The sequence below is a fragment of the Coturnix japonica genome, chromosome 2 (genome assembly GCF_054131305.1).
Source record: "Coturnix japonica strain WE chromosome 2, WE-NBRP24, whole genome shotgun sequence".
NCBI classification, from domain to species: domain Eukaryota; kingdom Metazoa; phylum Chordata; class Aves; order Galliformes; family Phasianidae; genus Coturnix; species Coturnix japonica.
Window position 1 is genome coordinate 62,696,984 of NC_140664.1, and position 17,696 is coordinate 62,714,679.

General features: G+C 40.6%; 1 protein-coding gene across 3 annotated transcripts in view; it reads left to right on the plus strand.

Moving 5' to 3' along the window:
* Nucleotides 1-17,696, plus strand: part of ITGA9 (integrin subunit alpha 9) — a 205,811-nt gene that overhangs the window by 145,137 nt on the left and 42,978 nt on the right. For all 3 annotated transcript variants that reach the window (XM_085537655.1, XM_085537654.1, XM_085537656.1), the window contains exons 19-22: nucleotides 8,977-9,063; nucleotides 10,041-10,120; nucleotides 13,021-13,110; nucleotides 15,463-15,571. In XM_085537655.1, coding sequence (XP_085393781.1) covers nucleotides 8,977-9,063; nucleotides 10,041-10,120; nucleotides 13,021-13,110; nucleotides 15,463-15,571 — 366 coding nt within the window. The remainder of the gene's footprint in view (nucleotides 1-8,976; nucleotides 9,064-10,040; nucleotides 10,121-13,020; nucleotides 13,111-15,462; nucleotides 15,572-17,696) is intronic.

Sequence of the window (17,696 nt, forward strand, 5' to 3'; positions counted from 1 at the left end):
TCTGGCCTCAGACTGTGAGGTACTGAGATTTTTAAATGTGAGTTACTGATGCATACGCTAGGAACTGAATGAGCTGCGGAAGGTTGGTACATGGCAGAGTCAGGCCCGCAAATCATAAATGAAATATTAGTTTTAAATTCAGAGATGGCTAAGAGGTGAAAACAGTCACTAGCTGCTAGTTGTACAAATGAGACAGAGATATGAAGAGCATTTAGGAACAATAATGAGTAACTTCTAAGATGGATTTGCTGTAAATCAGACTCATCATTGCAGTCAAGGCAAGTATCTTCTGCTTTAATTATGATGCAGTGCCAGGAAGAGTTAGCTATAAACATTACCAGTAAACCACCTTGTGTTCCTGCAGTTTTAAAATCATAGAATCATAGATTGGCCTTCATTGAAAAGGACCATAATGATGATGAGTTTCAACCACCAGACCAGGCTGCCCAGAGCCACATGCAGCCTGGCCTTGAATGCCTCCAGGGATGGGGCATCTACAACCTCCTTGGGCAACCTGTTCCAGTGTGTCACCACCCTCTGTGTGAAAAACTTCTTCCTTATCTTACCTAAATATCCCCCGTCTTAGCTTTAAACCATTCCCCCTTGTCCTATACTATCCATCCTTGTAAACAGCTGTTCTCCCTCCTGTTTATATGCTCCTTTCAACTATTGGAAGGCCACGATGAGGTCTCCCCAGAGTCTTCTCCAAGTTAAACAAGCCCAGTTCCCTCAACCTTTCTTCACAGGAGAGGTGCTCCAGCCCTCTGATCATCTTAGTGGCCCTTCTCTGGACCTTTTCCAATAGCTCCACATCCTTCCTGTACTGGGGGCCCCAGGCTGGATGCAGTATTGCAGATGGGGCCTTACAAGAGCTGAGTAGAGGGGGACAATCACATCCCTCTCCCTGCTGGCCACTGCTCTCTTAATGCAGCCCAGAACACAGTTGGCCTTTTGGGCTGCAAGTGCACACTGCTGTCTCAAGTCCAGCTACTTGTCCACCAGGATCCCCAGATCCTTCTCTGCAGGGCTGCTCTCAAGGGGTTGTTCTCCCAGTTTTTATAAATACCTGGGATTGCCCCAGCCCAACTGCAGCAAAAATACCCAGCAAAAGCTCTGTTTGGGAGGAAAGCATTTTGTCTAGGAACTTGTGTCAAAAAATCCATGCTGTTTCATGCAGAAGAAAGGAACACCAAAATAACCAAAACTGCTCACGGTCACAGGGAAACTTAGCCTGGGACAGTCTTTTTATTGACAGAATCCCCAAGGTTTCAGGAACAGAGTCTTTCCTAATTGCTCTGTACTTGTGGGTACCTGTGACCCACATTATTTGGTGACCTCTGTTGCTGTGGAAAGAAAGTGCATCAGTATCCTCAGGTGGCTTTAAAATGAATTTACAAATATTTATTATCCTTGAAGCCACAGTGAAGGCATTAAGAGGATTGGGAGGCAGGGAGAGCTAAGGGCAGGATCAAAATAAAAATTATGCTCTCAAGACCTTTGGGAAACGCACAGTGGGTGTTTACTGAAGTACAACTGAAGGACTTACTTACACCAAGGTTAGGAAGGGTAAGTTGAAATTATTGAGACACAAGTATCTACTTCAAGACAGAGTCCATGTTGATTATATGTATATGTAAAAAGAGAAAGCACAAATTTATCGAAACATGTTTTTCCCAGTGTCCACTGTGAGCCTTTCACTTTGTTGCACAAGTCAGGTTATTTACATTTCCATGTAACTACTGTGGAGAGTGAACTGTAAAGTCTGTATGCTGGAGAGCATATAATGAGTAAGTAGTATCTAGCTTTTGAGACATAGCATACTGTGGGAGTGCAGATAGCCCTCCTTTGTGCTAATTTGATAGATACTTATAAGACCTCTCAGATGAGGATGCTGTTCGTGGTCCCCCTGTGGGGTCAGCTATGATGGTTCTCAAACAGACAGGTATTACAGAACAGGAAAATTAATAACAAGAGCATGTGCCCTGGCAACAAGGGCAGGATTTCTCAGTATGTACTGTTGGCATTCTTTTATGTTCTTTGGAAAAGCTGCTGCAGCATCACAAAACCTAACAAGTTATCCTAACAATTCTGCTACAAGGATACTTTCAATACCTTTAATTAGTGATTTTAACCCATAGAAAATAACAGCTAATCAGAGGACAGTATAAGAGAATTGGGTCATCTCTTGCACGGATAATTAACAGTATTAAGAGTAGTACTAAACTTAACAAGAGTGCATAGATTAATATAACTTTAAAAAATAAAAATAAAATCAGAGCCGTATCCAGGACATCATTTTGCCACATTCTCCAGGTTGAGTATTGTTCTGGTGCAGCTTCATGGTGACATGGAAGTTAGTTGTTGTATCTATCAGTATCTTGTGTGCTTAGGAGAGTGCAGAGCTGGCAGGCATTAAAGGAGTGTTAGGAAACTGAGTTCACACTTGCACTGTGAGAGCACTGTAAGTGCAAAATACAACACAAGTGACCTATACTTTTACATTTGTTTGCCTTTGCTGATAGTCATAATTTGGTAGAAGAACTGTCAAATAGATTAAGTTCTGGGCGCTGAAGGGAAGTTAACAGGCTGGGGGAGATTACATGAGGAGTTGCTTGAGGTGTCAGTATTGCAGCTAATCTTGGATAGGGTGGGAACAGGTTGGAGAGTGTGTGATTGATTCTGGGCTGGGGGTGATGTAAAGTCAGAGGAGAGTTGTTTTTTCACCGAGGAGAAATGAATAACCCTAAGGATGGGAAAAATGAAAACAGATGGTAGTAGAGGAACTGCTAGGTCAGAAGGGCAGAAATATTTTTCCTTTAAGACTGGAGATTTTTGTTTGGACATGAATGAGGTGGAAGAGGTCTGTATCAGCTGATGAATAAGTCATCATTGCCAGCTATGTGAGATTCTTAAGTGCATTCTGGTATGAAAACTGCTTATCAAGATGAAACTGAGGATATCTCAGCACCCTTCTTTTGTCATTTAACGTATGCTGTCTGCATCTGGTCATCCATGCTCAGGAAGGGAGAGCATAACAAGGAGCAATGTTAGTGTGTCACTGTGTAGACTTCCCAGAGGCAGTCATTATCTTTTTTCCACTGGCATTTCTCTCCTCTCCTCTCCTCTCCTCTCCTCTCCTCTCCTCTCCTCTCCTCTCCTCTCCTCTCCTCTCCTCTCCTCTCCTCTCCTCTCCTCTCCTCTCCTCTCCTCTCCTCTCCTCTCCTCTCCTCTCCTCTCCTCTCCTCTCCTCTCCTCTCCTCTCCTCTCCTCTCCTCTCCTCTCCTCTCCTCTCCTCTCCTCTCCTCTCCTCTCCTCTCCTCTCCTCTCCTCTCCTCTTTTTTTTTCATAGGACATTCCCTTAGATTTGGCAGTTAACCAAGTTGGAAATTGCCCTTCTAAGTAAACAATGCATAAGAAATCTTGTTTTAAAATAAATAAATAAATAAATAAAGTCTGTTTCTGGAAGAGGGGTCACAAATGACAGTTGTCTTTGAGCAGGGTTTGGTTGTAATAAATGATCTTCTCCAGGATCATCCCTAAAATATTTGAGTCTTGTACTCAAGCTGGCACTGGTCCTACCTTTGTACCAGGAGAATGTTAGGCCCATCAAATACTAAGGAAAAACAATCTTTCTAAATGCCAGAATGCATGCAATCAAAGACTTGCTTCGTACAATCTGTTCTGGTACTGACAGGCTATTTCCTCAGTGGCAGCCTAACTTTTGTGTCCTGAAAAGCAAGCAGATATCAGGCAGTCCAGTGATATTTCTGACTGGGAAAGAGCAAAATCTGGAGCTGTTCTATGTGTTAAGTGATGAGCAAGGTGAAGTCAGCAAAAGGATAGTGTCCAGCATCCCATCTGTGTGGTCAAAATGCTTTACTCGTGTTGAAATGCTTTCTGAAAGCTGAATGCATTGTTCACTTATCTTAAGCAAATTTGTCTATGAGCTTTCTTCTGGTTAGGTATCTGAGTTGTTTGAGGCAATAAGGACTACATGTAGTTTTAAGGGTAAGCACATAAGGAGAGATTGCTCCAAAGCATATCCTGTGTTGTCAGACAATAGTCAGATATACTCTGAACTCACTTGTTCAGTAGCTGCCCACTTCTACCAAAACATGTACTGTCAAAGATGCCAGTGGAGAAAATAGCTGTGTGTCCCTTGGTGCAGGCACTGTGGTGTACCAAATTAGTACCTGAAACAGCCGAGAGGTGGATCTGAGGCAGGAATAACACAAGAATTGTAGAAGTTCTTTAATTTTCAAGTTATAAATTTAACAAATAGCAATATTTCTGGGTTGCTATTTTTACCATACTACATTAATATGATCATTATCAGCTTCTTGCACTACTCAGTCAGTTGAAACCACACAGGATATTTACACTTCAAAACAAGAAGCTCCAGAAATAAAGCCATTTACATTTCTGATCACCCTCTGATTAAATGCCCCAGCACATGACAGCATTATGCTACAGAATTTCAATTGGGTTGCTCTTTCCTCATGTACCCCTTCCAATAGAGTTTGAAACAGCTGACTTCTTTGTTCTTAATATAATTTCCAAGAACTTTTCTTTCTGTTTGAAGAAACAGACTGTTAGTCATCTTAAGCTGTGTGTTTCTCACACCCCAGTCTTCATTTGTTATGCAGCACTACAGCTATTTGGCTAATCAGCTCACTGTTTATCTCACTGACTCTCCTAAAAATATGAAATGCTGTGAAATGTTTCAGAAGGAAGACAAAGTTTTCTGGATAAAACTTCATATTCTGTAACCAGAAGAGAGGCTTCTATCCCCTTTGGCTGCATTTAGAGACTCTGATTGGTAGTATAGAAATATTTAGAATACCAAACCAGTGGTTCAGCAAAATTATTCATGTTATTTCCTAGCTCTGAACAGTTTGACTTTGCAGCATGCATAATGTTTTATTAATCATTAAACTGGATGGTATGCTAATGAAGCCAGATATTCAAGTCAGTATCAGTACATCTATTAAGCTGTTGCAAGTAGTGACAATAGAAGTGGTCAATGCAGTTTTATCTGTTGTTTCCTTAACAGACTGTTATGAACAACTGGCATCTGCTTGCCTGTTGTCAGGTCTGCAGAGGCAGGCAGCCCCCAATTTGCAAAATGAAGAAGAATTGCACTTCTTCCATTATCAAGATGATTGTTCTTCTGTTATCGTGTTTTTTGACATCTCTGAAGTGATGCAGACTTGAGGAGAGGAGGCAGCCTCTTGGGTCTGTCTGGTCACTGTCACCACCAGACAGCTATGTAAATAGAAATCTCTCTTGACTGAGCAGAGACAGGGAGATGATGAAAGAGAGTTCATAGGTTGCTGCAGTTAGACAGCAAGAGATGTTGGAACAACACAGAACCAAGAATGTTCCCAGAGGAAACAACTGTGAAATTTTTCATTTGGTTACGCAGCTGCTCGGAGTGTGTATTCACTGGATCATCCACATAAGACTAGAAAAGTTTCCAGACTGCTGAGCAGAAAAGGCAAGTGAAGGAAATGCTTCACTCGTAAGGCACTTTCTCTGCTCCTTTGTGTTAAATGGAGGAGAAAATCTGACCTAGAGTAGGAAAATGACAGCTTCGTACAGCTGGATCTAGATAGCTGACTTGCTGGGCAATGCCATTTTTTATAATGTTGGAAATAGAATCATACAAAAGACTACAAGGAAATAAATCCATGGAAAAAATGAACATGGAGGCCACTGCTCTGACAGTGATCACTACTGAAGTGATTTCATGCCATCTAAAAGTATGCGTGGATTTTCTCCTTAGATTATTTTCTTTACATGTGAAACTAGTCAAATACTAAATTAGAGGAGAAAAATTGCATTAGGGGTATAATCATATATCAGCATGCACTGTGAACTGAACCATGATTTTGAAGATAAAGGAGATCTTCAGGAAACAGCAGGAAACAGCTGAAAGACCAAAACTTTGGATGCAGTCAGACTTGTGGCTATGGTAATGTCTGTAGAGCACTAAAGCCATGCTCAGATCAAAACATGAAACCAAGAGAGACATTTCCTGGAGATGCTTATAGCCTGAGTCCATGTTTCAGGAAGCCACTTCAACATGTGCTTGTTCCATTCGAGAATGGTGCTCATGCAAATGCTTACATTGAAGTACACATTTGAAGCAGAACTCATGAGTGATTTGGGAAATGTGCCTGTGTAATCAGTGAATATACTGATGCTATACTTAGAAAATATACAGAAAAAGTTAGGCTAAACAGGTTGTTACATTAGAGAAGAATGTATAGAGCTTATCCTTATCCTGTGCTCATTGAAAGCCTCCACAAGGAGCAATCTCCAAAAGAGATCCTTCCCCAGTGGTAGTCCGCTCTTAAATGGGATCTAGGAGAGGTGGGCATGCCCCAGCTGCGTGTAACACACCTTCTGGACAGATGTCTGCAGCTGCAGAGCTGTATCAGGCACCACAGAGGGTGCCCAGATCTGCAACAGGGACATGATGGGGGTCCCTTCAGCAATGAGGATTGGAGTGTTGACTACAACATCAGTAGGCCATGTATCTATTACTGGAGGGACTACTGAGCCACATTGCCACAAGCCCCAACCAAAGCCATCTTGAGTGACATGAGCGTCCATCTTGGCTGGGAGAGTAGGATAATATATACCCAATGCCTGGGCTTGTTTAACTGCCAGTTTTGCTTGTTGGAAAGTGTCCTGTTCTGTTTTCTCCCAGTCCCATAGCTGCCCCTTTTTTGTGAGTCTGTACAGTGGCCTTAGCAGCTGTGCTAGGGGAGGTGTAAAGTAACACCAGTAACCCAATATACCTAGAAACACTTGCAGCTACTTTGGTGTTGTAGGGACTGGGAACACCTGAACCTTATCTATGTCAGCATTGCATAGTACTTTGGTCTTTCCTGACCAAACCACCCCCAGGAATTTTACAGACAGGCCTGGACCTTGCACACTCTGAGGATTTATAGCCCATTCTCTCTGTTGCAAATATGCAGTTAATGAATCTGCTGCTTGTCCTACCGCCTCTAGTGATTTGGATGTCAACAGGAGTTCATCAATATAATGATATAAGTTAACATCATCAGGTTTTTTTCCAATTAGCCAGGTTACAAGCCACTAGATTATGGCAATATGTTGGCAAATGCATCTACCCCTGTGGCAGGACCCGAAAGGTCCACTGCCTGCCTCCCCATGTAAATGCAAACTGATCTTGTGATTCTTCAACAACTGGAATACTGAAGAACGCATTTGCTAAATCTAGAACACAATAGTTTTTTATCTCCCTACGTAATGTGTCCATTAGGGAGGCAATATTGGGTATGGCCGCATAAATAACTTCAAAGGTCCTCCATGGAGGACCACAACCCTTGCCAATTGGATACCCACATGTAATCTCTGCCTAAGGGCAGGGTGCACAGTTATAATAGCCAATTTAGATATTTCTGGCCCACTAACTGTAATGCTTTCTGTCTCTGAATCCCATAATCTCAACAACCAGTTTGGAACACACTCTAGGTTTCTGTCAAAACTGTTGTATCAAGTCCATTAGTTCCGTTGCTGTGTGTGGTTGGGCTGTTACATGGAAATGGGTTTGGTCAGGGGGCCATTGATGAGGAGGCACCCCTGCCAGTCTATCTTGTATTTTTGTTTGGCGGTGGGCAGGGGGTTATGATATGATGGATCTCTAGAGAATCAGTCACAAACAGAGCTTCAAGATCTGACCTGGAAATTTATGTTCTTCTGATTAACCAGATCCACTTGTGCTCCAAGGGCTGACTTAATGCTTTTCTCAGATGTTTAATCAGAGATTAAGGCCATGATTCAGCAGTTCCCATACAGTGCCTTAGGAGACTGAGCAACATTTGTAGATACATAAAATAGATTGAATAAATGATATAGCCTGCATAGATTACCAGATAGATGTGTATAATTGAGTTGATTTTCAGATTCATATGTTTCAATTCAGGCATTCATATTATAGTTGCATACTTCAGTACCACAGCTCCAATGTTGATCTGTTCAGTAGTAGGGTCTTGTCAGTTCTTTGGCTCAGTTTGGAATAAACTCCTACATTTGCTCTGCTAAGCAGTTTTCTAGCTCCACTAGGATGGGAGCACCTGGATCATATAGCAAAATCCTGCTGGGTAGTCACCTCAAAGTGTGCATCCAGATTTGGGAGCTGAATCTCACTCTGAAAATTTTATGTTATGAACTTTTCCACAGAGACAGGGCAAACAACTTGTTTTCTGATAATCTGGAGATGAGAACGTGCTAACTGGGAGCCAGACTCCTGTTTTTTGGAGCAATGGAACACTTTCTATTCAGTGGATTCATTTCTGTTGTTTTAATGGGGTGGCTTTTATGTTAGTGCTCTAAACTTTTCAATTTGCGTTACTGGCAATGCTCATATTCCATTATTGTTTAGCATGAGGAGAGGATCATCCCCCAATTTACTCAACACCACTGCTGTGTCATTAAAGAAGGGTTGGTGCCCCATTGTAGTTCATCCTGTGAGACAAAGGTCAGGACACTGAGTAACACCAGGGTGAGATGAAGTTTATCTGAGCATGACCTAATTTAGTCAGCATTGCCCAGTACAATTCTCTCTTTGTGATATCTCTACTTGAAAAATACTGCTGTGGGAAACCTGTATTCTGGAACATTTGAAGGCTGCCTTTTAAAAAGTGAAGGGAACAGCTGATGATCTGAGTCACCCAAGAACTGCTGGTGGCTCCAGTGTGTTTGGGTATGCAGTATTTCCCCATGACCTGTCTCTCAGAGCATGTTCAGGTGGTTGACAACATCTCAGCACTGAAGCAGAGTGTCGAAGTGCAATGCCACACTTTCTGTATTCTAGGAAAAGCATTTGGGGGAATAACAGCATTATGATGGGAAATGTTTTTCTTTCTAAGATATTTTACATCAGTGACATTTCTTAGTAGTCTTTCTCCATCATTTTGTGGTCTTTTTATTTTCTTATAGGAGGAGCAGGGAATTTCCTGTGAGTTGCTGGAGTCAGACTTTCTCAAGTGCAGCGTGGAATTTCCTTTCATGAGATCAAAATCTAGGGTAATGTTATGATATTTTCATTTGTAAATTGGTGGCTTGTTCCCCTTGTTTTCTTCAAGGACTGTCTGGAGGGATAACTGCTCTGTTAAATGCCTGTGACTGATTCTTTATGTAGCTTTTTTTTCTTTATGTAACGCGGATATCCAGGCCCTTCATGGTTGTGGGAGGGCAAAATGTGCTCACCAGATACAAGCAAAAGCAATAACTTGTGCAATGCAATTAAATAGTCTTGAAAAAAAAAATGTTGTAGGAGTTGTAGCAACCAAAACCTTAGTGGAATATTGGGTAGTAGTAGATGACCTCTCTTATTATACGTAAAAATCCAACCCGGTCCTTTCCAGAACTATACAGTGACCAACCCAGGAAGTTGAGAAGAGGCATAATTTCAGAATGATCTTGAAATTAGCATGAATTTGGAAACTGTTTCACTTGGGCTTTCCAGTTAAATAGAAATGATACTGTGTGGAATATTTTATGTAGTGGTACAATGATCAACCCTGTAGATCCTCAATTCAAGGTTAACAACTGATTACATTCAGCTTGGTTAGCGGCCTGTATGGTGCTTTAGCTACTGCTGGTTGTTCCCGGTGTCTGTGCATGCCTGTGAAAGATTCATTCATAGATTTCTTGGGCAGTGATGAGTGTGTGCAATGGTGTGCAATGGTGCTGAGGTAATCATCATCAGTGATCATCATTATGCTAGCAGGCTCTTCCACTGGCAGGTACTTTGCTCCCAAAATATCTTTGAATAGCAGTTCTAATAAAGGCCTTCTTTCAGTAAAGAATCAGATTCTGTAGTATTTGAACTGACTAGCAATTGCAGAGTTAAACCTTTGCTACTTTGCAGTAGAGGGGGCTCTTTCAAGTATATCAAAATATGCTACTTGTTTTTAGCTAGACCAGTAAAATATAGGTGAAGCTTCAGAATAAGCGTGTTTTGAAACAGTGTCTCTAAATGTCATTTTTTCTTTGAGCAGTATGAGTTCAGTGTAATATTTGACACAAGCCACTTGTCTGGACAAGAGGAAACACTAACCTTCCTTGTCACTGCCCAAAGGTAAGGGAACGTCTCCATGTGTTGATGACTTGGATCTTCTTTGTTGCATGATGTGTGCACTGTATATGCTTAGCAATTGTGTGGTAGCAGTCCTCAGTACATCCATGTATAGTATATGAGGTTGAATGACTGAAGCTGAATGCTTGTTCTTTGATAACATGAAAAAAACATGTGACTTACCTTCCTGAAAAGTGAAGTGGAATTATGTGTAGGCTCTGTTTGCCAGGCTGTTGTGATTCTGAAGGAGCATTTTGTGTTCTCTCGTTTGGAAGGCCCGTGTTTTTCCCTGCTCATCGCTTTGGGCTGTGTATCAAGCTCAGCTCAGCTGTGCTTGATGATCAGCACCAGACAGACCCATTTGTTCCAGCATTTGAATGAAATAAGTATGCTTGGATGCAAACCAGAAAAGAAAAATGCTTTCATCAGATGCTTGGAGATCTTACTGACAGTTTCCAAAGTTACATGTCTATTTTTTCCCCACTCTGGATCTCCAGCAAGGTTTGACAGATGCATGGAGCAGTTGAATGTGGCACTGTCCCAAGGGTATTTACATCAGGCACTGCAGTATGATGGTGCCAAATACTAGCCAGCAACCTTATAATGTAAGCACAATCACCTTATCTGGAGTGAGATAAAAAGTGGGGCACTGAGGGATAACATGCTACGTGCTACAAAGAAGCAGTCTCCATGAGTGTTTAAGGCAAGGCAATATCTGGGTGTTTATTTGGAGATTGTAGCACAACTTCATTAACCTGGACCGTAAATTGCTGCTCTGGCATGCTGAGTAGGGGACTGGTTACCACTTCCCCAGACCATCTTCATACCTTACAACATCAAAAATGGCATTTCCAAGCAGCTTGCCTCCCAAGTCTCGTGCCTCACAGGCTTACTGGGAATGAGAGACAAGATCTTGCAGTTGCTGAGTGAATGCTCCTATAACAGCTGTAGGTGGGGAACAAGATACTGCAGCATGTGCGACTGCTATGAAATGTTGACAAGACCTCACATCAAGTGGGCAAGGCCATGGCTTATACATTATGCAAGTTTTACACTCTGTGAAAAGTAGCTGATCGTGTATTTAGATGACCCCGTAATATTTCTAGGACAGGGAGATTTATCGGGATCTTCTGGGTGAGTGCTAGCCGTTGCAAAGATAGGTCTTGGCTGCTTTAAATTTGTCCAGCCAGCATTTTCCAGCTTGTAGCTCTCATTTGAATGCCTTGGATAGCACAGGGCTCTCCTCAGTCAACTCGCTCCTTGAGATTACTGTGCTTCACCAGTGATGAGGGTTTGCTGGTGCTTTTAGATGAGGTGAAGTTATAGATAGCAGCTTGTTCACATAGTGCAAATGCTCTGAGAGCTTAAGAGAATGGCTCTCATTTCAGAAGGGTGGACTGGAGGACAGTTGTTTTATGAAGGATTCAGCTGAACCTCCCAACAGTGCACTTCCCAGCGCAGAATTACCCTTGTTTCCTCTGTTTCTTTGGGCAAATCACTCAGTTCCCTCACTGTCAAATAATAGTATCATTTTCTACCACATGAGTTGCTGGTCTGCAACAGGGAGCCATTGGGTGAAGTCAGTGGTAAGGAAATGGAGAGGAAAGTGTACGTGTTGTGGTTAGATAACAGCGAACAGGGACTTTATTCCCACACAAAACTGGAGCTAGTCTTCCAGAATTGTCTGGGGATAGAGAAGTTGTTAGCTGTACTATGCTGTTATAGAAATGTAAGTATTGCCCTTCAAACAGCTGCTTAACCTGTCCCTTGCAGCTGCAAATTCCATATATGCACGTAGAGCAAGAGTGACTGGTTCAGTAGCAAGACAGCAAAGGAAAAACTAAACACCCAGAAAACTTTTCCATTGCTTCCTGGAGCAAACTACTTTGCTAGTATTGGATTCAATGATTGGTGTTCTCCTTTTCTACAGGAACTTTGAATTGTATTAACTGCATACATTTGAAATCTATGTGGAATTCTTTGTGCTTGTTCTGCTTGCCACCATAGTACCTCAGTATCTGAGGTGAAAAATGTCTCCATTTCAGACTCTTACTGAGCCCATCCTGCAAGGCAGAAAGCAATCATTTCACTGCTAAAGAGACTGGAAATGTATGGAACATGTCTTCTGAGCTGTTACCCACCAAGCAGGCGCAGCTCCAAAATTAGAATATTTACAAGTTTGCATGTTGTGCTTGCATTTCAGGAGCCTTTCCTGGATTTAGTATATGAATGTTCACACTGAAATATAATGACTTAAGCAGGAGATGATTGCTTACTTTTCTTTCCTTCTGCTTTTGACTAGTGATAGCAGCTGACTTTGAAGATAGAAAGTAGTACTTTCATTTCAACAACTACTTACATGCAAAGAGTATAGAACAGTGAAGAGTTTATGGCTAGTTCAGTATGAAGATCTAGCCTGCAGAGTTGCTCAGACCAGTATCAAATCAATGCTATGAAACTATGCAAATGGAAGTTTAATTTACTGAGTCAAGAACCCTGTGTGAGATGTATGTATGTGGTCCTCCCAAACTGACATGCAGTCAGGCTGGGAAAAAGAGAATCCTTGCTTTAATGCCTAAATGTCCTTGTGTGTCTCCACTGTGAATGACGGCTGCACTTCCCTTTGTATTGTCTGCTTTTCTCAAATACGGTTTTTCAGCTTGTAGTTGTTCATGTTCCATCCACAGAGGGGTAACCACAAAGTATATACTGTGTACACATGCCCCCTCCAAAGTGGAGTGAAAAAATGTAACTCTTACCATCTGAGAAGCTTCCTAAGGAGAGGCGACATCTCTCAACAAGAGAAGCTCAGCGTACAAAACATAGGGATAGTAGCTGTGTAACTGTGTGATATTATAAAGAATTGGGATTTACAGTATGTTTATGTTTACTTTCTGGCACAGTGGAAATGTAGAGCGCATGGAGTCTCTGCATGATAATACTCTGACCCTATCAGTGCCCCTGATGCATGAAGTGGACTCATCTATCAATGGGTAAGAACCAGTCATCAGATGAAAACAAAACAAAAAAAAAAAATGCTACTAATCCTAACAATAATATTTAAGCCTCTTGAAGTGAAAAACTGAATTTTTCTCTTTGTTTACAAGTAGTGGGAATGTTGTTTTTTTTTTTTTTTTCTTGTTTCCCAGACTCTGGAAATAAGGACAACTTCATTCCCTATCTGGGATTTTAATTCGTCATTCTTTTCATTCCAGCACTGTACCTCTTTCTCACTCCTTTCTAACAATACTAATTCATTAAAATCAAATTTATTGTAGATATTTTAGTGATCATATTTGAATTCGTGTGATTCTGTGGATACGACAGAACTTTAAATAAAATAAAAATAGGAAAAGTAAATTGTATCTAGTTCTTTAGGGCATGCCTTTAAAAATGATTGAGAATCACGAGGCCAAAGGTTAGGGTCAAATGTTATGGGACTTTGAGGATCTAGTTGTTTGCCTTTCTGTTTAATTTCACAATCAGAATTTGCTTCTGCTTCTGTATCCTTTCCCGCTCCTTCTGCTTCTGAGTCTGCAGAGCAACTGTGGAACATCACACACATATTATTTGACTGATATACTTGTATAATATGTAGCCATTGTCCTGTCCCTGGGACTGGACTTATGCAAGTTCCTTCCTTTGTCCTCAGAGGTCTTCTCTTCCTTTTAAAATTACAATTTTACTTCTTGAGTGAAAGATTTGAGATTAGTCCAAATAAACTGACCCCTAACATAGACAGTGTTCAAGTTGGAGTTGAGTGACCTGATCACTGGGGGTGAAGTAGCATCAGTGTGGGCTGCGGAAGTTGACATTCATTTCTAAGCTTGGGAAGTAAAAAATCATCAGTATTGTCCCCAAGAGACAAAGGTCTGTTTAGTCACCATGAGTACTATCAGACCTCACAAGATGGCTAACAAGGACAAAGTTCTTGTCAACCCTGAGAGGACAGCCTCAGCAGTGTATTCTGGAAAGTTTTTGAGCGTTTTCAGAGTTGCAGAGTGTGTAGAAATGTATCCCTTAGTTGGCAAAGCTTTTACACAGATTTTGTACAGCTTCACAGATAGAAAAGAAATAACGTGTCTTTAGATCTCTGTTCACCGCCTACAGAATACTACAAACCAAAACCCTGGGACAAATTAGGCTTCTTTCTCTTCAGAATATACTTCTGAAGTTTTCAGCCCCACCTGACTATTTGGATGATTTCTTCCTCTCACACAGACAAAGCTTAGTTGACTCAAGCTCACAGAAATGTCCAACGGCCAGGGAGAAGTTTGATATATTGGCAGGTGCACCATTCCCAAGCAGTACTAAATAATGTTAGGAATACTGTCCTTCAGACAGTATGTTTTTAAAACTTAATTTTATTAGTTATCCCTGTGTGGGTCTGTGAGAGCAAATTCCTGGTGATAAATATCCCAAAGGGCTTGGAACATGCTTTGGAGGAGCTTTCTGGCACAGCACTGTGAATGGGAGGAGTTAACTTTGTCTCCTGCTGTTTCCCATAGGAGGCAGGTCAAGAGACCAGAAAAAAAGGAAATGTACCTAAACAGGCTTAAAATCCTGCCTCGGAAAACTCTGATCAAAAGAACAGTGTGGGAAGAAAACAGAGTTTTAGACAGAATCTTACTACAGTCTATACTTTCTTATAGAAATATACCAGGACTATTTCCAGCCAGTGGAGCAGTCTGACAATAGGAAGCACAAAGTATGCTTAAAGCACTCCTAGTTCTCCTGTCTAGGATTTCCAGGTACTATCGTGCTTCAGAGGCTTTTCTGATAGAACTTTATTGCATTTTACCTTTTAATAAGATGCTAAGAATAGCTGAGGGAACCTGACCTCTGTGACTGTAGCTCAAAGCAAGTCATATCCCCCTCTTTTTTTTCCCTTTAACTATCTGCAAATCACAAAACTAGTGATAACTAATAAGGTGTTTATTCATGAAATGCTCTGAACATGGTAGATCAAATAGAAGTGTTATTTTAGTAAGTAACTGAAAATAATCCTGTTAGTTAGTACTTCAGATGAACTCAGTAGTGTGGTGATTTCAAGTGTTACGCATGCTAAATAACTTCCACAGATCATCCATGGGAAGGATAGACCGAGAGAAGGCGTTTTGTGATAGGAAAGGAGAAAAAGTAATCAAAGTAGGTCTGCTTCCATCTATGTTAGGATGTTAATTGTGCCAGATCACTTCAGATGCTGGTTGTGTAACATACTGCGGTAGTGTAAAATGGTTCCATAGAACTTCCCATGGCCAGAAAGCAAGCAGTGAGATGTAGCATACCACAAATATATTTAATTTTAATATTCAACTTACTGTATCTGTGTCTTGATCTTTTAGGGAAGTCTTCCCTACTTCCTTTTTCTATGGTGATTCTGTGGAAGCATCCAATTTTGTTCAGTTGGAAAGCCATGAATGCCGTTTCCAGTCTCTTAACTTCACGCTGCAGGTAAAATTGAAATTCCTACTTGACAATATATTCTAGCTTTGTATCTCTTTTATTCTCAGTGCACTAAGGGCTTTGGTGCTTGCTTCCATAACACCGCATGCTGTGCAATGCATTCTTGATTGGAAGTCATATTTACAGGTATTCATGTGTACAGGGGTGGTTTATTTCCTTGTCTCAATATACTATTACAATAATTACAATCAGGGCATCTCACTTTCATAGTTTCATACTGCTACTGTTTGTTTCTGTTTTACTTTTCATCAAGTGCCAAGTACAGAGTCAGTCAAGTGCCACATCTTGAATGCAGTCTCAGGATAAAATGGGAGAAGTAATTCTTTTTAGTGTCACGATCATTGAGCAGAGCTGTGGGCAGTTCTCATGCATGAGAATGAGCACGTACCTATGCAATGGATTCTGAGTAAGCCAAATACCTCTAGTGCAAAAATGTTTGTAATGTTACTAATGAGAGTCTAGTACAGGAAAAAGAATGTAAAACCAAAAACATGGTGTGAGAAGGTTTCATTAAATGTCTCATAACGTATCAGTGTTATTCAGGTGTTATCTGTAGATTAAAAATCGTATGTCAGTTGGGATCCTGATCTTGTAAAGTATATGGAACAGTTATTACAACAAGCTCTTGTGATGGGACCAAAATAAACTTGTCTCACTGCCATGACTCTCTATTACAAGCACTTCAAATCATTTTTGACCGCTAGATGGAACTAGGGAATGATAAATCTGGCAGAGTTGAGTGAATCATTGATTGTGAAAAATAGTCTTTCTCCTTTTTTTCCCCTTTCTGTTCTCCTAGGCATGAATGCCACTCAGCTCATAATGAATAACACATGTCAGCCTCTGTGGACAGACTGTGGGCCAGAGCAATTAAACCCCCACTGTCATGCAGTGCCCTTAGCTATTTACTGAAAAGGAGTGAAAGCAGAATTTCAGGACATTAAAGCTTTTGTGAACTAGGCTATTAATTCTTGTGATACTGATTCCATTCTTGATGTTTTATAGGTCTTCACTTCTCCCCAGACAGATACTGGTTAGAAACAGATAAAGAACAGATGTACCGATGCTTTAACTAGATGATTATTTTCAATGAAATGAAGTGATAGTAGGTAATGAAGAGAGAGTCTATATATTGGCAGAGTCACCATTTGTCCTTTCCTACTCTATTGCCTTTTATACACACACTTGTAAGTTGCACTATTAATAAGGTTGCTACCCAAATGGGAGTGGAGGATCACACTGTAACAAGTCACAGATCTGCTTACCAGTAACATGGTAAACCTCATAACTGCGTGTCAGAAAGAGTAGAGTTTCATAATGGGAAAAGCATGGTTTGTATCACTGTTTGCTTGTTTTTAATGATTTGCCTGCCATTTATTTATCTCCTCCAGATGGAGAAAAGTAGTTTCTTAACTGAAAGAAGAGATGACTTACAAAATTACTGAGTTTTACAGAGTTCTTTTTATATATAAAACAAAATCTATACCATGTAGAATATTAATAAGGAAAGAGATCTATGCATCAGTTTTGCTTGGTTAATGGGATGTGCAATGAATATGTCTTTTCTGCATTAACTGCTCTATCTGATCTCAGTGATGTAATCAACATTTTTCTAAAAATGTCTTACATGAAACATTATCTTCGTATTTCATGCTGTTGTTACCGTGCTCCGTTGTAGTGGGATTTCTACCCCCTGCTTGGAGCCTCGGGATTTTTGTGAGGATTTGACATTGTGAACTGATTCACTTTATCAGTCAGGCGTTTCTTCAAATATAAACAGTGTTTGAATAATGAATATCTGTTGTTTTTAATATTGGTACTTTACACAGTTAAAAGACTGATTATCTTTTCACAGTACTGTCTCAATGCAGATAAATATTCTATTAGTTTAATGTTTTCACTGTTTGCATTTATACATCTGTTGCTAGAAACAACCAGGAGATATTTTTCCCTGATTAAAAAAAAATACAGGTAGTCATGAAAACTTACTTTAATAGACGTTTGTCCATGGATTTATTTTTTTTTTCTACTTCAGCAAAAAGCCACAAATTTAGCAATTTTCACTGGATACATTTCAGTGGCGTGCTGAAAATTCTTTGAGTTTTTTCTGAGA